At 37.0% G+C, this 22,949-nt stretch overlaps 1 protein-coding gene across 1 annotated transcript; it reads right to left on the reverse strand.

Moving 5' to 3' along the window:
- Window positions 1-1,631: 1,631 nt before the first annotated feature.
- On the reverse strand, window positions 1,632-12,838 carry vnn2 (vanin 2). Its single transcript, NM_001011263.1, has 7 exons — window positions 12,556-12,838; window positions 10,969-11,099; window positions 8,564-8,756; window positions 7,498-7,789; window positions 6,011-6,381; window positions 3,521-3,691; window positions 1,632-1,890 (listed from the first exon to the last, which is right to left on the reverse strand). Exons 1-7 carry the CDS (start codon window positions 12,757-12,759, stop codon window positions 1,747-1,749), a joined length of 1,506 nt encoding a protein of 501 aa, NP_001011263.1. The 5' UTR covers window positions 12,760-12,838; the 3' UTR covers window positions 1,632-1,746.
- Between the last annotated feature and the right edge of the window lie 10,111 nt (window positions 12,839-22,949).

Consider the following 22,949-nt stretch of genomic DNA (forward strand, 5'->3'; position numbering starts at 1 on the left):
AGACAAGGCAAAAAAAGCAGTGTAAAAACCAGTGTTTTCTGGTCTAGGCTTGCTTGCATATTTGGTGAGACTCAAGTTGATATCTTGTTATTAATACATGGGGGCTGATTTACTAACCCACGAACGGTCCGAAGGTGTCTGAATGCGTTTTTTTCGTAATGACCGGTATTTTGCGATTTTTTTCGTAAATTGCCGCAACTTTTTCGTAGCCGGTACGTCTGTTTCGCAGAATGTTGCGACTTTTTCGTAGCGTTATGACTTGCGCGAATTGTCGCAGCTTTTTCGTAGACTTCGCGCCGAGTACGAAAGTTTCGGATTCATTCAAGCTTCGGTATTGTGACTTTCCTTGGGCCAGGTTGGAGCTGCAGAGTGCCATTGAGTCCTATGGGAGGCTTCCAAAATCATGCAAAGTCTGAAAGTTTTGCCCGCCGTTTATGAGCGCTCAATACGCAAGTCGTAATGGCTACGAAAAAGTTGCGACAGTTTACGATAAAGTCGTAACGGCAACCAAAAAATTGCAAAAAATACGAAAAAGTCGAAAAATGTTCATTTCCAATCCGAATTTTTCCCATTCGGATTCGAATTCGTGGATTAGCAAATCAGCCCCATGGAGTATAATATTGTACAGGTTTTAATTATGATACCTATAATGATGATACCTATAATGTTAATCTGTTTGATAATGTAGGTAAACTGAAAGTGTAGCCTGAAAACATTCTTAAGGGGTTATTTAATAATTTGCAGGAGCAGAAACCCATAGCAACCGATTAGCAGGCTGCAATTACTGGTCACCTGTTTAAAAGCAAACATCTTATTGGTTCCTACATGTTACTGCTACTGGGCAAACATAGTACCTTTTATTACATTTAAGGGAAGACTGATGTCCGGAGCCAATAAACATGAGTGCTGAGGCCCCTGATAAAGGGGTGGGGTTACATGTGAAATGGGAGGGGTAACCTGAAGAAGACTTGGTCCAGTCAAGGGTGGTATTTTGTCGAGTGTAGTGGGTCACCATAATTATTTGGGCAACCTTGGGAGGCAATGCTTCTAGCTAAAACATCTCTAACAGCACAAAAAAATCATATTTACAGAAGGGACTGTACTTACAAAAGGACTCTTCTACTAACTAAGTTAACCTTGCAACTTTATGGTTATTTTTCTGTTCTATTCTCTGTTTATCTATTGACAAATTTTAATGAATGCACTTTGCATACAGTATATGCTTAGAATTAGCTTCTTTGCAACACCGAAAAAGCTTTTAATTTGACTCTCCCATTTAAGATTACAAAAGCTTTAGAAATCATAATTTGCGATCTAACTATGGTTAATCATCCTTTAAATGTATACAATCAGAGCAATGTATAAACCTTGGGGAATTTTGGAGTCTGATGGCTTAAAAAGTCAACGATCATTTCTAAGATGAAGACTTACACACATTATTCTCAAACATTAGCTTTCGGTGTAGAAGTCCAGACATATCTGCATTCCTCAACAGAACTATTTTTAACATGTGTATAAGTTCTGAGGAGCAGGGCCCTCTATACCTCCTGTGTTAGTCAGTATTTGCATGTTTGAGATATAATAATTGTGAGTGAGAACAAGAATTTATTTTGAAAATAACCAGCCTACAGTATAGTTGTGACTTTATAACTACACAAATACAGAAGGAGACAATAACTATAACATTTGTTATCAAATAAAAAAGTTGGCAAAAGCTTAGAACACATAAGGTTATGATAGAATAGGTCAGGGACATCCTTTTGAGTCAGGAAATATTGTATCATCATGAGCAACTGGGTCTTTATCGTACCACCTTCCAAAAAGTGTAGCACTTAAAAGAGGCTTCTGGGAAATACTATCACCGCTTGTAAGACGTCCATCAGGCAATACCTAAGGTTTAAGAAAATAAAAATTCAGACGCTTGTTTGAGAGGCCCTAAAGCATTTAGGGATCTGTTTACTTAAAGGAGAACTAAACCCTAAAAATGAATATGGCTAGAAATGCCATGTTTTATATACTGAACTTATTGCTTCATCTTAAATGTTCAGCATCTCTGTATTGATAATGATCTGGGCCTTCAAAATTGTCACAGGAGCTCCACATCTTGGATTCTTTTTGAACTGCTAGTGACACTCACACGCTCAGTGTTTTCTGGGCAGCTGTTGGTATATGGCAAATTATCAAGAAAGTGAGGTTTCCTTGTCATTTACTGTAAGCTGATGATACAGGGCTGATTATTACTTTTGTATGCTAATTGCACTGGTTTTAGAATTGCCATGTAGCATTAATCTGTATTATTTACTAATCAGCCTTAAATTGTGACATTTATATTTTATATTTAGTATATTGTGAGTTGGCCCTTAAGCTCAGTAACTGACAGCAGCACAGAGCATGTGCAGTGAATCAGCAGAAAAGAAGATGGGGAGCTACTGGGGGCATCTTTAGAGGCACAGATCTTCCCTGATAAAGGGCTGTGGTTGCCGGTTTTTAAAATGGAAATTTGGCTCTGCCGGTGTAGAGAGCGCAATTGCTTGCTCTACACTAGCGATGCGGACCCCCTCCGGGGCTGTAAAGGTAAGCATCGTGGACGAGGGGGGGGGCAGCATTGTAGGGGCTGCCTCGGGCTGCTCAGGGGCCAAAAACACCCCTGCTGGTGCAGAAGCCCAAAACATAATGTTCAACATTCCGGCCCTACTTCCTTAGTTAAGCTTTAGTGCTCCTTTAATTGCAAAATTCCATACCAACATATGTAGCCAGAGGTATGCAAAAAAGCTTTCTAAAGTGACTGAATGATGTGAATGTATTTTACTAAAACTAAATGATGTGAAGTTTTTGGAACCAGATTTTTTAGAGGGGTTTTGCAAATCCATAGCCATTAGTTGAAAGAGGCTAGTTGTTGAAATTTTTCAGTCATTATCTTTCCTGAGACAAGTGAGCATTAGTAGCTGTTCAGCAATAATTCTGTTATGGTGAGACATTCCTCTTGAAAAAAAAAAAAACAGAACCATATATGAATATTTGTATTTATAAACTGATATTTGTATAGATACAGAAAACAAAACAATATCAAAACATATACAATACACCATTTCATCAAAAGCTACTGATGAAGTAGAAAGATGCCATGAAACGAGTAAGGTGGATGGTCCACAATTGTGATTATAATTTTAACATGATTAATAAAGAGTGAATTTCTATCGATACCTTAGATGCTGATGCTTGTATACATTACGACTGAACTTAAGGGGTTATGTAATAAAAGGCACTAGGAGCAGTAACCCATAACAAACAATTAGCAGGTAGAATTTACTGGTCACCTATTTAAAAGCAGACATTTTATTGGTTTCTATGGGTTACTGCTACTGAGCAAAAGTGCCTTTTATTACATACTGTATGGCAGTTACAGACTCATATAGTAGGGTTATTAATGCTACATATCACACATATTTCCTTAAGTCCCACAGTCATTTATCTACTGGAAAAGGTTATTATATTATTATATATACAATTATGGATTTACCTGAAACATTCCTGTAGCCAGATGAACTTTGTTTAACAAAACTTCTGGAAATACGAATGATGTAGAAAAATTACCACTGAGTGAAAATGACTTAAACTTAGTTGATGCTGTTTCCACAGGTTCCCCGCAGGATTTTATGTCAGTGTTTAGGCATTTTAATAAAGTACAAATCTGGAACAAATTCAGACCACAGCAAAATTATATTATAGCATGAATATAACTTCCAGAATCTGCAACTGTCTTGTAATACAAGAACAAGACAGTAGAAGGAATCAGCACAACAACATGGTATCCTAGTCCTGCCCTCAGAAGAAGAGTTTTCAGAAAATGTTAATGGGGTTTTTTCTCTGACTGGACCCATGGGAACCAGAGATCCAACTTCCATGCATTCACACTAGAGATGAAGCTGTGTATATGTGAATGAAAAAATATGAATGGTTTTAGAGTTATTTGTTATGTGATTTGTTCCTATTAAAGGAACAACCCCAATATATTGCATAAACAAGCTCATATGTAAAACCCTGCTTCATCTAAACAAACCTTTTTTATTAAAAATATACTTTTTAGTAGTATGTGCTATTGCATAATCCTAAATAGAAAATTGCCATAGGTCACTTAACATAATATAAACTATCTGTTGGTTAGGTATTCATTCTGGGGCTATCGCTTTCCTTGAAGAGCAGTATCTGCCTGTCCTTTGCTATTCCATCACTGCTTGTCTGACTTCAGAAACACTGTAGCACAAATCAGCTCTACTGAATGCAAATGCTATTTTAAATTTGAAATTATGCAACATACATTGTGAAAATGTTAGATGTAACTTGGCTGTGGAAAAATTAAGGTTAAGGGAGCTGTTCAGTGTAAAATAAAACTGGGTAAATAGTCAGACTGCTCAAAATAAAAAAATGGATTAAATATAGTTAGCCAAAAAATGTAATCTATAATGACTGGAGTGTACAGATACCTAAAGTAAAAGCTGGAACTCAACTTCCTCCTTTGCAGCACTTTAACACGATAAAGGTCAGTAATCAATCAGTGACTCCAGGGGGGGCCATATGGGACATAACTGTTAAGCTTTTGAATCTGACCTGTTTTCAAAAGAAAAACTAACTTAACAGTTATGTCCATTGTGGCCCCCTGTCAAGTCACTGATTAACAAAGAGGTTACAGAGCTGAAAGGAGGAAGTAGTGTTCTGGCTATTAGGTTAGATATTTGCTCACTCCAGCCTTTATAGATTATATTTTTGGCTAACTATATTAGAAACATTTTTTTATTTTGTGTGGACTATTTACCCAGTATTATTTTTACACTGAACTGTTCTTTTAAGATAGCAGGGGAATAAAGGCATATGATGGTTAAATTAGGAGGAAGAATACAAATGGCAGCTAAAAAGGAGGGGTAAACTCATGCTGTGCACAGAAATAAGACATAACTGAGGGAGAGGGTGAAAACAGCTGTGGTGGAATAAAATGTATCTGAGAGGCATGTCCAGACTGGCATTTAAAATAGGTCCTGGCTTTTCAACTTCACAAAGGCCCATACAGACCAATAAATAGTGCCTGTCTATGCCAACTTTTAGCAGCTGCTAAGGGTTGTATAAAGCATTAGGAGGGTGGGGGTCTAAAAAGGGAAAAAGAAAGGAGAATAGAAAAAGGTATTGAAAGAATAAACTCCCCCCAGGGTGCAAAATTGTGACCCCCTAGGGGGAGATTTACTAATCCACGAATCCGAATCCCGAAAGGGAAAAAATCGGATTGGAAACAAAATTTTTGCAACTTTTTCGTCACCGTCGTGATTTTTCGTATTTTGCGCGACTATTTAGTCGCCGTCGCGACTTTTCCGTATTGAACGATCGTAATGGTAGAAAAAACCTTTTCCGACTTTGCATAATTTTGAAAGCTTTCCATAGGAATAAATGGCACTGTGCAGCTCCAACCTGGCCCAAGGAAAGTCACGATACCGAAGCTTGAATGAATCCGAAACTTTCGTACTCGGCACAACACTAAGAATTTTTTTTCAGCGGCGACGAAAAAGTCGCGGAAAATATACAACAAATTCGTGACAGCGGCGAAAAAGTCGCAAAAATACCGATTGTTACGAAAAAAACGCATTTGGACGCTTTCGGTCCGTTCGTGGATTAGTAAATCTCCCCCCTAGTGCTTAATTAACAAAAACTTTGCTACCAGGGGAATGTAATCTGAGAGAGAAGGCCAGCCTTGTCCTTATCACATGCCATAGAAGCACAGAGAACTGAGGCAATGGCAATCGAACAATCCGCAATTATGGTGTAAAAAAAGCTTACTCTTTGGATCTGCTAAATTAGTTATTTAATTACTGCAACTAATACAATAGTGGTACCAAATGCATAAGTTAAGAAAATGTCCTGCCCCATAATAATAGTATCACTGGTAATTATATTTTGGGGCAGCTAATTACTAAGCATTTAAAAGCATATAATTATATTTTTTCAAAACAGTAAGAAATATTACCTGCAAATAATACTGCCCTTCTATCTCATGAAGGCCATCAAAAACACCAAGTACATACACCTCATCAGTTATCTTCTCCATTCCTGTGTAAGTTAAATGGCAGCAGAGATTTTTTTGGCAAAGAGTATAATTTCCCTGTGGCTCAGTGAGTTCAGTAAAGGTGAATTCATCTGAAAACAAGTGTCCGCGGAAAACATTGGGTCCAGGGGAATATTGGGCAATGCTGTTTGCATAAAGGCTCCAGTTATGAATAAAGAATGTTGAGGAATTTCGTGGATGTGCACTCAACTCAGACAATATAAGATGGCCGTGTTCAGTGTCCATGTTATAGTTATATGGCCCAAGGGTTTCTGGTGAGAAAATGCCACTGCCTGAAAAAAATAATTCAGAAACGTAAGAAGTTAATATAAATAATAATTTCAGGATGAATACCTGAATTACCAATTCCTTAAAATACAGGCTCAAAAGAAAACTATATACAATTTTTATAACAGCATGCCATGTTTTATCTTCTGTGAACAATTACACTTGCTAGTTTCAGCTGTGAAGATCAGCCTATATAAAACTCGAATAATCCAGCTAGATGTATTATATTACACCTATATGATGATGCATATTTATTACAAATCATTTTAGTATAACTGGCCTGGGGTCCCTATTCCTTCAATCAGCACATAGAGTATACCTATATAATTAATATGACTTATAAGTTATAAAGGTAGAAAGCATCACCCATATAAGAAACCAATGAAGTTTATTTTAGTGTAGGGTACTGTAGATGATGCAGATTACTATCTGTTATATCAGAAAATAAAGCTGTTATTAAGTTGTGATCTCATACTAGCTTAAAAAGCTGTTCACCTTAACATTTAGGGCGAAGACACACGGGGTGATTAGTCACCGCGACTTTTTATCAGTGGATGAAAGTTTAAAGTTTGATAAATATGCGTTTAAAAATCGCATAGGAATAAACAGAAAGTGGAAAAAGTTTTATGTGGTGAGCGCTAATCTTACATTTTGATAAATCTGCCCCAAAGTGTGTAACTGATATTCTGAGACCAGATGTAGTTGATATTCTTTTTGCATTCTCTCTGGTCTTGTGATGTATATCTATTTTTTGCCTTTTTTCCAGTCTTTAATTTAAAATGCTACCTAGTTGCTAGCATTACTGGCCCATCTAAACAGAAAGCACATTATTTATTAATTAAGAATCATGTTATCAATCTATTTTCATTTCCCTGCAATTCCAAACGCTGCTTGGTTGTTAGGGTAACTGGCATTTTAGCACCAGACAACACATACATTTCAGAATAAATAGTTCGATATTATAAAAATGCTACAAATACAAAATAAAGCCTGCCTGCAAGTTATCTTGGGATGCCATTCTTTACATCATACTAAAATTAGCTTCAATGTGAGCTGCCCTTTAATGCTGAATTGTAATAAGCAGCAATTCTTTAAATGCCCATGTGATATAGTTTTCTTACCTGTCATTCTCATGCTGGTGTTATGAGTGTTGCTAGAGAGTAGATTAACTCCCATTCCCATAGCCCATGCTGAATGAAATTCTATAGCAGTTAGATGAGGTAGAACGTTCATCCATGCTGTGGGAAACAGTACAGTATCTACTTGGTGATCAACCACCAGAGCTGCTGCTGGCTTGTAGAAAAGTATATCAAAGCAGATGAAGATTCCAAACTTTCCAAATGGTGTTTCAAAGGTCACCATCTCTGGTTCAGGTGGTACATTAAACTGGGTCTCTCCGAGAAAAAGGTTGTACTGTAAAATAGATCTAAATGAGATTCCACGTGAAACAAAAATAATAAATGTTATTAGGTTTCAACAAACCTAATGCAATTTGCACTATTAGGGATTCTTCATTCTACAGAAGTTCCAAGCAAAAGTAAAGGAACAACATGTTTTTAGTGATAAAATGTGTTTCCAGGAATACATAGGCTGAATGAATGTATTGCTTACCCAACCAAATAGATTAATAGCGTTTCATTAGAATTCTATTCTAAACTGGTGCTGCTAAATTGCTTTTAGTATAGGGCAATACATATGCAGGCATCTTTAAGGCATGATAGTTAGAAAAGTGTTAATAAATGTGCTAAAATGTATAGTGATTAGGGATTCTGTCCTCTTTTGCTTTGCTGAAAAATTTGCTAAATTCACAGCGAAAATATGTGTAATGCTGTTTTTTGATGCGTGCAATTATTTGTTGATACGCTTGACTTTTTTTTTTATGGCAAATTTTTGCACCTGTTTTGCAAAAAAATCTGCCAATGGCGAAACGCCTCCGCATAATTCGCCTCGAATCCATGTCTGCCAAAAAATTTCGCTCATCACTAAAAATTTAAACTGCTGGAAATCATGATGGGCCAGTTTGAACTTTCATATTGTATGGAAATATATCTCTCCCATGGTTGATACAAAAGCTGACATTTTAATAGTAAAAAGGGTAAAAAGATGTTGTTTTTCAATAAAGCATTTTTAAAGAAATAGTTCAAAGGCATTATTTCCACAAATTACTTAATTAGGAATTAAACATACCTTGTGGTACCGTGCCACTAATTTTCCATCAGAGTCATAGACAACTGCGGTATTGTAATGGTAATGGCCATCTTCTGGGCATCCCACAGTGGAGATGTTGCATGGCTTTTTATCTCCAATATTTGCAACCACATAAATAGAATTGTTTTTTGCTATACAGCTTAGTCTTGTTTGAACCGGAGCTCGTCCAAACCTGGAATTCACAAATAAAGACTTTTCTATGGAGAGACTTCTATGCATATTTACACTAATCATTATTAAATATTTGGAAGTGTCAGTATACAACACTTACATAATGATGCATACAGATATACAGTAGAGTAGTTATGAGTGAATCTGTCCTGTTTCGCTTTGTCGAAAAAATTTGCGAATCTTTGAAAAGATTTGCAAAACACCAAAAATGTTGCGCCTCAAAAAATTGGCAGATATGTCATTTTTTTTAAAGACATGACAATTTTTTGATGTGCCCTAAAAAATGTTTTAGACATGAGTCATTTCTTTTTATGCGCGCAACAGTTTTTTGCCGCATGTGACAATTTATTGATGAGCGACAATATTTTTGACGCAGACGCATCTGCCAATGGCGAAACACAGAAATTCGCTGAGAATCCATGCCTGTCAAATTATTTCGCCCATCATTAATAAAGACACATAGACACAAAGACTTCATAATACAGAAGTAGACAGTAAAACAGACAAAAAATGTTGGTGAGGTACAGCATACAGGGCCAATTTAGTAACATACTGTAGGTGCTAAAATGCACCAGTGCAATTACCAAAACCTACTACAGGTATGGGATCCCTTATCCGGAAACCTGTTATCCAAAAACTTCCAAATTACAGAAAGGTCATCTTCCATAGACTCCATTATAAGCAAATAATTCTAATTTTTAAAAATGATTTCCTTTTTCTCTTTAATAATAAAACAGTACCTTGGACTTCATCCCAACTAAGATATAATTAATCCTTATTTGAGGCAAAACAAATCTATTGTGTTTATTCAATATTTAAATGATTTTTAGCAGACTTAAGTTATGAAGATCCGAATTTTGCAAAGACCCCTTATCCGGAAAACCCCAGGTCCCAAGCATTCTGGATAATAGGTCCCATACCTGTACTCAGCAATAGCTTTGAACAGTTTAGTACAGGGAAGGTGGGATTTTAGAATGTGGGATTACAGATGGATCACAGCAGGGCCAGACTAGGGGTAGGCAGAAGAGGCAAGCAACAGTAGGGGAGTGCTGGGAAGTACCTATTTTGCCTACCTTTCCCTGGTTTCAGCTCATCTGAAATATTCTGCATGTGATTTGGTGCACAAAGGGATGGGAGATGCAGAAGAGGAGTGGGGGTGCTTGCCTTGGATGCCCCCAACCTGAAGCCCAGCACTGCATCAGTCTGTTCCCCCATGCTATATACTGTTACATCATTGAAGTAAATCAGTGGAATGCTATTAATGACCATTGATTTGTACAGGGTTGATGCCACTCCAACAAATTGTGCTGGTTTATAGGTAGAGAATGGTGATTAAGGCTTATATTTTTTGAAGAATACTAGTAGAATTAGGATGATTAGGGGTCAGTAATTCATAAAGTTGTGCTTTAAAAATAAAGGTTAAAAGAAAAAACTCTGCCTGATGGAACAGGGAATTTACAGTCATTCCTTATCTGGAAACCAGTTATCTAGAAAATTCCAAGTTACAAAAAGGGTATCTCTCATGGAGTCCATTTTAACTAAATAACATATTGGAAGCAAAACAATGCTGTTGGGTTTATTTAAAAGGGACATATATGCCTCCTCTGCTCTCCTGCTCAGGCAACAAAACAAGAATAAGGGATCACAATCATGTTTTTACCAAGGGAATACAGGTACTGCACTATGTCTGACTTAGAAACAGACATGGAGGCTACTGATTTACTGAGAGCAGTGTTGGTGGCTCAAACTTCACAGGAGTTCAGTTGAAAAGGAAAGTACAGCCTGAAGTTCATTAAGGTTAGATAGAATTATATGGGGAAGTTGTTTGAAAGTTGTTTAATACAGAGTTTTCTAAAATTAGGCTATGTCCCATTTAATGTTTAATGTCACCACATGATGGGAACTTGTTGTCCATCCCAGTAGATGAGGCCATATAAGTATTAAGTATTTGGTCTCACCTTTAAATTACAAACATCCACAGGATACTCTCCCCAAAAGTCCTGACTTTTGGGGAGAGGATCCTGTGGATGTTAAATAATTTAATGATTATAACATTGCAGTTTACAAGAGCCTGTCACAGTCATATAACATTGGGGCTTATCATGGTATTATTGGTCTTTATCCATGAGAGCAATTTTCCATAAAAAAAAGTATTTTGAAATCTTTGCTAAAGTTGACCCATTGTTATTGTTATCCATTTTTTCCATATTCACCTTTCAGGGTCAGAGCAAGGTATCCAATGAACTTCTGGATCTGGAATATCTTCAAGGTAAGGATATATAGTTTCTCTGGTAAATATCCAGCCATAAATGCCATCTTCTGGAGTAACAATAATATGTGCACCCTAAGAATGAAGCAGAAAAAATGTAGAATATAATTTACTGAAGCTCTGAATAGAAAAGCCAATAAGGCTCATTTACAAACTAAATATTGAATATATTGATGCCATTCATTAAAGGTACTTTCATCCAAACAGTCCACCGTGTTCATCTTGTGTGCTCTGATAATTTGTCTGCAAGGGTACCTATAGTCGTATTTATAAAATAAAAGTAGTGATGAGCAAATTTTTTGGCAGGAATGGATTTGCTACAAAACTGGTGGAAAAATTTGGCACAACCAAAGTTCGCTGAGTGAGGGAAAAGTTGAGGTTGTGGCAAAAAATCCCACAGTAATGTCAAAAATGTGATGGTTGTGGCAAAAAAGTTGCAGGTGCATCAAATAAGTCATGGTCGTGTCAAATAAATTGCAGCTGTGTCAATAAAGTCGCAAAGTAGCCGCATTTCGCAATTTTTTTGCCATTTCATGAACTTACGACGAAACCGGTCAGATTAGTAGTAGTATTTATTTACCCTATCACTTTGGTATTCACAAATGTCAGTTTTAGATATGATGATGAATATGCTTAATACACTTTGGTTTTGGCATTTTGGTATATCCATGTAATATACATTGATGCATTCATACATACACAAATGCCTAAATAAGGTTCTGACAGAGGGTAGTCCCCCAGTTCCTGCAAGTGTAGGGCATTACTCTGAGCAGATAGGAGAAGGAATATACTTAAAGCCTCTTTGGCTAAAGTAATCCAAGGAGAAGAATGATTCCAAGAGCATGAGTGAATTTTCCTCAGGAGTGGTGCTCACTGCTAGAAATCAGATAGAAATCTTAAGGGAAGATTATGTGGCACTGTCTTGGAGAACACGAGTTAGGAATTGGCCAGCTAGCCAAGCAGGACTGGGAACCCCTAGTATATGTTTGGGAGGCCAGACACCTTGCAGACAAGAAGGTCCTCCGAGGCAAGACCCATGAGCTAAGGGACATAATGTGGTTATAAACCGCAGTCAAACAAGTTTTTGATAAGATGTGGGTTCATCTCTACTGGGGCTATTCATTGTAGTACAGGGTTTTTGATCTACATATATCCGGTAATTAAATCCACATCTATAATGTAGAGACCCTCTCATAATTTGTATGCAAACTTGGTTCCCTTCCTAGTAATTCTGCTTTGGAGAGGGTAAAGCATTATTTCAATAATAACTATTACTACTATCTGTACAACTTTCATTCCTTATTATCCTCATTATAAGAAGAGGTAACTCCAACTCAATGAAAAATTATGATATTACATAATTATAAATAAAATATGAATTTTAAACATTTGAATTCTAAACTAATTCATAAGCAATCAAATGTGGAGTAATAAGCTATATGTTTTACCTTTGAGGTAATTCAAAGATGAACATAAACACAAAAAAGCATTATGCAATTTGAAATATAGGAGGCATTGTATATATGTGTACCTGAGTTGCTGCAGACTTAATGGCTTTTTCCAGTATATCTATATTTCTGTTCATTAGCTCTAAAGCTTTTTCTTCTGTAACCGGAGTTAATGTATTTTCTGGAAGTATGACAGCATGCTCATAGGTGGCCGCAATAAATTTGTCCAAGGCACGACTTTGATCGGCATTAAGTAACATAAGAAGTAGAAAAGAAAAGCAGATCATGGTGGAAGCCTGCACACGTGTTACTGGTTTCAGGTTTGTCAAGCAGTGTGATGGATTTTCATAAGTATGCTCTTATCAGTGCAATGGGCTCTAAGGTTACAAAGTCTGTCACCTTTCACACACAAATAAATACTGAAGGCAGATTCTGGGCAGATTCCAGAGCCTCATGGACACATTTTAGACCTGGGCAAAGTTCAACTTTTACATGCTTTTACATATATGCCTTTGCGGAAAAGCTATATATATATATATTGTGTGTGTGAATACAACTGCTATTACCTGTGTCAAATTTTTCTGGTGTGTGTTGTAAAAGACACGTTTGCCCTAGGTTTTGTGATCCAAACAAACTAATTTTTTACTTTTAAACAGTAAACCAGTAAATACTGCCTGTTGATAACTTGCTTTGGGATACTAGCCCTGGATCACATTTTGGACCTTTGATTCATTATGTTGGGTTGAAAAACCCAACATACAGTTCTTCAACGTCAGCTTATTCTAAGCAACCCTGCCCCCATCTTTTTGTCGCGGCCCTCCGAACACCCCAATTTTCCCATTGACTTTGACAGGGAAGGTTTTCAAACTGCTGCCACACTTACAGCTTTGAAGCTACACCCCCCAAACTTGAATAACATAATCATGGGGTCACCCCGAATAAAACAGCGACATTTGTTAGACAACCCAAAGTGGGAGGGGCCAAAAACAGCCAATCAAATTTCACCCATTGACTTTAATGGGGAAATTAAAACAGCTGCCAATCTTACAGCTTTGAGGCTTCACTCACCAAACCTGAATCACATAGTCATGGGGCAGCCTGAATGAAAATGGGATGATTGCTGGAGGCCCAAAAGTGGGCGGAGCTGTGAACAGCCAATCAGATTTTACCTATTGCCTTTCAATGTGGAAATTCAACCTGCTGCCATTCTCACAGTATTAACACCAGGGTCCCCAAACTTTTCACAGTTGGTCAACAGGGAACTGCAGTTTTAGTTTTGGAAAAGTGGGTAGAGCCACCAACAGCCAATCAGATTTCACCTATTGAATTTTATTGGTTTTATGCCAGGGTTCCCAAACTTTGCACAGTCACTGGGTGACTACGTACTCAGGGTTAGAGAAAGTGGGAGGGGCCACCAATCACATTTCTTTCACTGTTTTCAGTGGGGAAATTTTAACTGCTGTCATTCTCACATGTTTAATGTCAGGGTCCCAAAACTTTGCACAGTTTGTCACTGGGTTACTACGTTCCAAGTTTAGAAAAGTGGACAGGCCCTCAACAGCCAATCAGATTTCACCTATAGACTTCATACATTTACATTTAAACTGCTGCCATTCTTTAAATATTAACTTTTCAGAGCTAGTCACCAGGTAACTGCAGTTCAGAGTTAGACACACACCAATCACAATTTACCTATTGACTTTTATTGGTTTCAATTTAAACTGCTGCCATTCTTTAACTATTAATCCTAGGGTCCCTAAACTTTATTGAGTTAGTCACTGGGTAACTGCAGTCCCAGGTTAGAAGTGGGGGGAGCCACCAATCAGATGTCACCCGTTGACTTTCAGTGGGGAAAATTTAAATTGCTGCCATTCAGATACTATTAAAACCAGGGTCTCCAAACTTTTCGCAGTGGTTTTACTATATAACTGTATAACTGTATAACTTTTACAAAAATTGGGCAGGGCCAACAACAGACCAGATTTCATTCAGTGACTTCACATTTTCAAACCAACATGAAGTTTATTTTCAAACTTTCTAGTTACATATGCAGTCCTACTTTAGGCACATATCATAATTTTTCTTTATTCATAGGCCTGGTCTAACCTTTCTGATATTAACAGTACTTATTCTAATTCAATTTGTTTAGGCCAGCCCTCAGGTTGGAGTCCTTGGTAAAGGCAGTAAAACAGAAACTATTTTTTTCAACCAATTATATTATTGTTCTCTTAGACCTTTTCCTAGCCAAGGTGCATTTAGATGGTGGATGGTGGACAGATATTTTATGGATGACCCAATTCTATTTTCTGGAGCACTTACTACCTCTAGCAACAGACATCCCATACCTTAAGTCTACTAAAAACAGTGTAAACATTAAATAATCCCAATCGTTTCGTTTTGCCTTCAGTAAGGTTAAATGATATCTTAGTTGGGATCAAGTATAAAGTACTGCTTTATTACTACAGAAGAACTACTACTAAGAAATCATATTACGAAATTGTAATTATCTGATTAAAACAGAGTATATAGTTCATAATTTTTTAGATAACAGATACCATTCCCGTACAAATTTACTTGCAGTATACTTGCCAGTAAATTTGTAATAACTGGAGAATTTGACCCCAGCCTGCCCCTTTCTACCCTTTCTATTCTCATACTCACTAAGTCCTCCTTTCTGTAATAATAAAACAGTACCTTATACTTGATCCTAACTAAGATATAATGTATCCTTACTGAAGGCAAAACAATCTTATTGGGTTTATTTAATGTTTACATTTTAGTAGACTTATCCGGAGAACTCCAGATCCCAAGCATTCTGGATAACAGGTCCCACACCTGTAATACTAGCCCCGACCTTGGTTGTATTTTACTGGCTAGGCTGGTAAAATTCTGGCCAGGTGGCAACCCTAGAGGCAAGTAGTCCAGTCCCAAGTAGGAGAATTGGGCCCTAAATGACTGGCAGAGCTGAAGGTACCTTAAAAACAGCAAATTAGGTTTACCTAGTTTGACTTTCAGTTGCATAAATGTCATAAATTTTAAATCTAAAAGGACATCTGCCAAGCACTTGCAACTCAGCTTGGGCTAGGGTAAATTAGATTTTTCTCCATAGTTGTAGGAACAGAGAATATGTGGACGGGGTAACCAGAGAGCTTACATGACACAGTCCATGGTCTGGAGGGGGTCACAGCTGCTGAGAAGCAGTTAGGGTAGTCATGTAGTCTCCCAAATAGTATATATTTAACAACCCTGAGCCAAGCCTGAGGGCCAGGAGCATTAGACCTGGGTTTCCTTCCTTCTCAATATGAAACCAACAATGAGTATGGTGTAATTGGCTGGCCAGACTGTAATAGAATAGGTGGGGGGGGCAGGGCTGCATTTAGGTCCCGTGCCACCCTAGGCACAACCCCAGGATGCGAAAGTGTATTAGAGAATACTGAAGAATATAGGGTTTACATTTTTATTAAGGCTTAAGCAGCAAGTATATGTCTGGTAACATATGTCTGGTAAACTGTTAGAGACTACATTGAGGTAAAAAGTCTGTGATTATTGAGAGACTAAATAAAAATCTATATACTTGTAATTAAGGTTCCAGTCACTTAAAGCCCAGATGTGCAAGTATAATTACTACAAAGATTGGATAACAAGCCATATTAACCCTAGATGAGTCACTAAATAAACTAGATAAGGGGATTTAACCCCAGATGTGGCAGTATAATTACTACAGAAAATGGATAATCTGGATATTAACAACAGATATAGCAGTGTAATTAATACTGAAAAAAACTGGAAATCAGCATATTAACCACATATGTGCCAATATAATCACTGCAGAAATGGCAAATGAGCACTCTAACTCCATATATGTCTGTAAGGTGAATGCAGAAATGGATAGATTGAAATAATTTTCCCACTTACACCAACAACAACTCTCTAAGGCTGTGTGCAAAGTAAATGAAAGAATGGACGCCAGAAGGTTCTATTGCAGTAAAACAGAACTGAACTTGTTTATTTGTCCAAAACAAATGATTCACAGGGTTATGCAATACTCCCTCAAACTGGATTAAGCAGGTAAAGGCTCAGAAGGTAGAAAGGTATGGTGTCCACCCAGTACATCATTGCTTTCCCTCATTGGTTAATTGTATATCTGTCATCAAGATATCAACAGAGAACTGCTTACTAGGAAGAAGTGTATTTATCTAATTCCCTCTAGTTGTGTTAACCTAGACTATCTTGGAAGTAAAATCTTGTGGGGCATTGTGCAAATAACTACAGGCCTCTGTGGCCTGCACCTTGAATTGAGTGCTGTCTGCATTAGATATCAGTTGACACAAGAAATGCATGCAGTGAGAGGCATGTGCCCCAGACCTTGCACTTTATTCAGGGGCAGAAGGCGTAGCAACAATCAAGACCCTGTCCTTAATGCCTGCCCTGCACTAAAGGATGCAATCTTGTGGCCCTTAGTACTCTTGCATTTGCAGCCCTTGGGGTTGTAAATGACCCGTATAAAATCTTAGTAAATTAGGCTCTATATTGTTCAAAAAAAGGAGAAACTAATATAATTATTTTGTCTGCTAATTAGGCCAATTTTAGCCTTAGTGCCCAGCAAGTATTGTGTGGATGGAAGTTTTGACTGACCTCCCTGTAATCTAGTCTGTCTAGACAAACCAAGTGGTTTGTATATGCTGCCAATTGGCAAGTTAAATGTGTTCTTCTTTTTTATTATTTGGGGTTTTGTTCTGGTTTCAAAATTAAACTGTTATCTGGTTGCTATGGTGCTTCTGACCCAGGAAACCTGGCAGTGCTGTAATTAATGGACAACAATAAATATATAGTAACCAGTGGAATTTCTAGACTCTGTGCCCTTCCTGAGGCCGCTTCCCCATGCCAATCCCACATCGTTAGTACGGAGAATACAATCATGCTCTCTGCACTATAACAACTGACATTCCATTAAAAAAAACAGAATATCTGCTTTTAGTTACCAGTTTTTTTGCTGCTCCTTGTAACCTACTGGGCACCGCTACCTTAGGAAAGATTCAATGAAGGCATTGGAATCTATGGGCCTTTTTTTGCAGTGAAACCTGGCAAAAAAATTCTCTCAAAATGATCTCTTGTTGACACACGTACGCCATACAATTTGGATCTCCATACCTTATGTCTACTAAAAAATCAATAAAACATTAATTATACACAATAGGATTGTTTCGCATCCAATAAGGATTATTTATATCTTTGTTGGGATCAATTACAAGGTACTGTTTTATTACTACAGAGAAAAGAGGAAATTAGTTTTAAAATTCTGAATTATTTGATTAAAATGGAGTCTATGGGAGATGGGCTTTCCATAATTCAGAGCTTTCTGGATAACGGGTTTCCGGAAAAGTTATCCCCTACCTGTATGTATATATATATATATATATATACAGCAGCGAAGAGATCCGCACTCACAGGACTTATAGAATTAATGTGGTGTTTATTGAGAAGACTAAACACCAGATTAATTCTATAAGTCAGGGGTCGGGAACCTTTTTGGCTGAGAGAGCCATAAACACCACATATTTTAAAATGTAATTCCGTGAGAGCCATACAATATGTTTGGCCGCGGATGCTGCAGGGCAAGGTAGGGTGGGTCCCAAGGATGGCGGATGCGATGCAGAGGAGGGCGTGGCCTGCGCTCGGCAGATAGAAGATGTGTTTTAAGGCTTAGAACACGTCTTCTATCTGCCGAGCGCAGGGGCAAGGTAGGGTGGGTGCCAAGGATGCCGGACGCGGATGCGATGCGGAGGAGGACGTGGCCTGCGCTCGGCAGATAGAAGACGTGTTCTAAGGCTTAGAACACGTCTTCTATCCGCCGAGCGCAGGCCACGCCCCCCGTTATTTTTTTTATTAAAGTTTTGTCAGTGAGCCAGATTCAGCCATCAAAAGAGCCACGTCTGGCTCCCGAGCCATAGGTTCCCTACCCCTGCTATAAGTCCTGTGAGTGCGGATCTCTTCGCTGCTGTATAAGTCTCACACAAAGGTCACGGATGCCTGGGTGCAGAATGCCAAAGATAGAGATAAAGCAAAAAAATATCCCGCACTCACAGGGCTTACAAGAATAAAACTTTTTATTGGTAAAGTGTCTAATGTTTCGGCTGACACAGCAGCCTTTCTCAAAATGAGAAAGGCTGCTGTGTCAGCCGAAACGTTAGACACTTTACCAATAAAAAGTTTTATTCTTGTAAGCCCTGTGAGTGCGGGATTTTTTTTGCATTATATATATCTATATATATATATATATATATATACATACATATTACAGAACCCTGGTGTTTCTGAAGGACAGGCTGGGGTCAGAGAAAATGAGATGTGACATTAGCTAGGGAGCAGAACAGAAGGGAAAGATCATTTAAACTTAAGTGAAGAGAGAGATATGTCATTATCTGAGGGATTAGGTGTATTCTTTTTAATAAACTTGTATCTTACAATTGAGGTATACATGAAAATGTTTAACATTGCCATGGCATCACCAGCTACATCTTTGTCTAAAGTTTATGGAAAATATTTATGTTCCCTTATGTACACTATACTAGGGGGCACATTTACTAACCCACGAACGGGCCGAATGCGTCCGATTGCGTTTTTTTCGTAATGATCGGTAATTTTGCGATTTTTTTCGGCGTCTTTACGATTTTTGCGTAAAAACGCGAGTTTTTCGGCGTCTTTACGATTTTTGCGTAAAAACGCGAGTTTTTCGTAGCCATTACGAAAGTTGCGCAAAGTCGCGTTTTTTTCGTAGCGTTAAAACTTGCGCGAAACGTCGCGCCTTTTAAGTTTTAACGCTACGAAAAAGGCGCGACTTTGCGCGCAAGTGTTAACGCTACGAAAAAATCGCGACTTTGCGCAACTTTCGTAATGGCTACGAAAAACTCGCGTTTTTACGCAAAAATCGTAAAGACGCCGAAAAACTCGCGTTTTTACGCAAAAAATCGTAAAGACGCCAAAAAAATCGCAAAAAATACGAAAAAGTCGCAAAATGTTTGTTTCCAATCGGAATTTTTCCAATTCGGATTCAAAATCGTGTCTTAGTAAATCAGCCCCTAGGTGTTCTTGTGCAGATTGTCAGAATTAAACTTTTCATTAACTATATTTATATAGTTATATATGTTTCTATAGTTTAACCACATATGAATGAAAAAGGAAAATTAAAAAACATAATACTATGAAAAAATTGCAAACCTTTTACAGTTAATCTTAATTTTTCTCTGGAAGTTCTTGCACCAACTGAGGTGCTGTTAAATTAATGTCATTTTTCTGGAGCAGTGATCCCCAACCAGTGGCTCGTGAGCAACCAACCCTTTGGATGTTGCTCCCGTGGCCTCAAAGCAGGTGCTTATTTTTGAATTTCTGGTAAGGAGGCAAGTTTTGATTACATGAAACCAAGTGTAATTGCCAAACAGAGCCTTCTGTAGGCTGCCAGTCAACATAGGGGCAATCAAATAGCCAATTATAGCTCTCATTGGCACCTCCAGGAACTTTTTTCATGCTTGTGTTGCTCTCCAAAACTGCTGTGGCTCACAGGTATAAAAGGTTGGGGATACCTGCTCTGGAGAGACAGAGCATTGTTGTACTGACAGTATTGTGTCAGTAATCTGAAAATAATATTCCATTAAATTATACTTACATTAAATTATACCTCTTCTTTAAGAGAAGATTAATACAGGTTTGGTATCTATTATCCAGAATGCTTGGTACTTGGGGATTTACAGATAAAGGATTTTTCCGTAATTTGGATCACCAAACCTTAATTTTACCAAAAATAGTTTAAACATTAAATCAACCCAAAAGGATTCTTTTACCTCCAAGGATTAATTATGTCTTATTTCGGCTTAAGGACAAGGTACTGTTTTGTTATTACGGAGAAAGAGGAAATCATTTTCAAAAACTTGAATTATTGCTTATAATGGAGTCTATTGGAGATGGCCTTCCTGTAATAATTTTCTGAATAATGGTTTTCCAGATAACTGATCCCATACCTGTACAAAATGTATGGCTTCATAAATCCAAACAAATAAATTATTAATTTTTTGACAGACCATTTAGTTAGTTGGTTCTTTGCTTACATGTATAGACAAAATATGTAGGCCAATGAATTTTTATATGTTTAATCAAATATTAATAAAAAATATTTAAGAGAAGATTAATACAGGTTTGGTATCTATTATCCAGAATGCTTGGTACTTGGGGATTTACAGATAAAGGATTTTTCCGTAATTTGGATCACCAAACCTTAATTTTACCAAAAATAGTTTAAACATTAAATCAACCCAAAAGGATTCTTTTACCTCCAAGGATTAATTATGTCTTATTTCGGCTTAAGGACAAGGTACTGTTTTGTTATTACGGAGAAAGAGGAAATCATTTTCAAAAACTTGAATTATTGCATATAATGGAGTCTATTGGAGATGGCCTTCCTGTAATAATTTTCTGAATAATGGTTTTCCAGATAACTGATCCCATACCTGTACAAAATGTATGGCTTCATAAATCCAAACAAATAAATTATTAATTTTTTGACAGACCATTTAGTTAGTTGGTTCTTTGCTTACATGTATAGACAAAATATGTAGGCCAATGAATTTTTATATGTTTAATCAAATATTAATAAAAAATATTTAAGAGAAGATTAATACAGGTTTGGTATCTATTATCCAGAATGCTTGGTACTTGGGGATTTACAGATAAAGGATTTTTCCGTAATTTGGATCACCAAACCTTAATTTTACCAAAAATAGTTTAAACATTAAATCAACCCAAAAGGATTCTTTTACCTCCAAGGATTAATAATGTCTTATTTCGGCTTAAGGACAAGGTACTGTTTTGTTATTATGGAGAAAGAGGAAATCATTTTCAAAAACTTGAATTATTGCTTATAATGGAGTCTATTGGAGATGGCCTTCCTGTAATAATTTTCTGAATAATGGTTTTCCAGATAACTGATCCCATACCTGTACAAAATGTATGGCTTCATAAATCCAAACAAATAAATTATTAATTTTTTGACAGACCATTTAGTTAGTTGGTTCTTTGCTTACATGTATAGACAAAATATGTAGGCCAATGAATTTTTATATGTTTAATCAAATATTAAAAAAGAATTTGACTTAATACAATATTATTTATAAATGGTACAAACATTTTAAAAAGTTTCCCTCAGTAATGTAACGTCAGTGGCCCAGGACCAATTCACAGCCCCTGCCCCCCTGTCCCCAACGGGCCACTTGTATTCAGTAGCAAAAGGGCACTGCTCTGGGAAACAATGTCAATCCCTCCAGTTCCTCTCCTCTCTTCCTCTCCTCCTCTCCTCTTCTCTTTAAATACAACTTGGTTAAAGGAACAGTAACACCAAAAAATTAAAGAGTTTTAAAGTAAAAGAAATATAATGTACTGTTGCCCTGCACTGGTAAAAGTTGTGTGTTTGCTACAGTAACACTACTATAGTTTATATATAATAAGCTGCTGTGTAGCCACGGGGGCAGCCATTCAAACTGGAAAAAAGGAGAAAAGGCACAGGTTACATAGCAGATAATGGATAAGCTCTGTAGAATACAGTAGTGTTTTATCTGTTATCTGCTAAGTGACTGTGCCTTTTCTCCTTTGAATGGCTGCCCCCATGGCTACACAGCTGCATTCTTTATATAAACTATAGTAGTGTTTCTGAGGCAAACACCCCAGTTGTACCAGTGCAGGGCAGTAGTACATTATATTGGAATTTCTTTTATACACTTGAATTTTTTGGTGTTACTGTTCCTTTAAGCCTCAATGTTTCCATGTTGTAGTGCTTGTTATCGGTCTGGGCTGCCATTCAGCTTAATTCTAATTGGTTGCCATTCAGCTTAATTCTAATTGGTTGGTTTCTTCTCTCTACTGGGAACATATTTAACATTTTAAAATATACATTTTTTATATAAAATATAACATGCCAAAAAATAAAATCTTAGCTATAAATTTTCTGTCAAATAATTTAGAAGTAAAAGTCACATACACTGACATGCATTTTTTATAATGTTAAAGAGTTCCCAGAAAGCTTATAAGCAATGAAGGATAACTCACCATCTTTACTAACAAATCATATTTATTGGGATGATGCCTCCTACTTTTTATTTTCAGTATTAGTAACTCTTCCTATAACAACAGGAACACATATGTATTAAAATTAGAGATTTTTTTTTGCAATCTTAAACACATTTGTATTTGCATTTTTCGATTTCAAACTTCCTTTTAAATCAAAAAATCAATTGAAAAACATTGGCAGCTGAATGCTGCAGAGTTCTTTAAAAGTGGAAGTGTATCTAAAATGTTAAGCAAATTCCCAATTAAAGTACATTTTACAGTATAGTAATCCTATATTACAGTATAGTTTTTCATAAATGAAAACGCATTTTCTAATATATTTACCTTCCTCAGTTCTAATGAGTTTGTCAGTGTCACTGAAAAT

This window comes from Xenopus tropicalis, chromosome 5 (assembly GCF_000004195.4).
Source record: "Xenopus tropicalis strain Nigerian chromosome 5, UCB_Xtro_10.0, whole genome shotgun sequence".
In the NCBI taxonomy this organism is placed as follows: Eukaryota; Metazoa; Chordata; class Amphibia; order Anura; family Pipidae; genus Xenopus; species Xenopus tropicalis.

What these genes read in the sequence shown, in the direction of transcription:
- vnn2 (NM_001011263.1), bottom strand. Translation starts at nt 12,759, where the DNA reads ATGATCTGCTTTTCTTTTCTACTTCTTATGTTACTTAATGCCGATCAA. An exon ending in TTAAGTCTGCAGCAACTCAG is followed by an intron (nt 11,100 to 12,555) that starts GTACACATATAT and finishes CTTCATTCTTAG; the next exon opens with GGTGCACATATTATTGTTAC. An exon ending in CCTTGCTCTGACCCTGAAAG is followed by an intron (nt 8,757 to 10,968) that starts GTGAATATGGAA and finishes TGTGAATTCCAG; the next exon opens with GTTTGGACGAGCTCCGGTTC.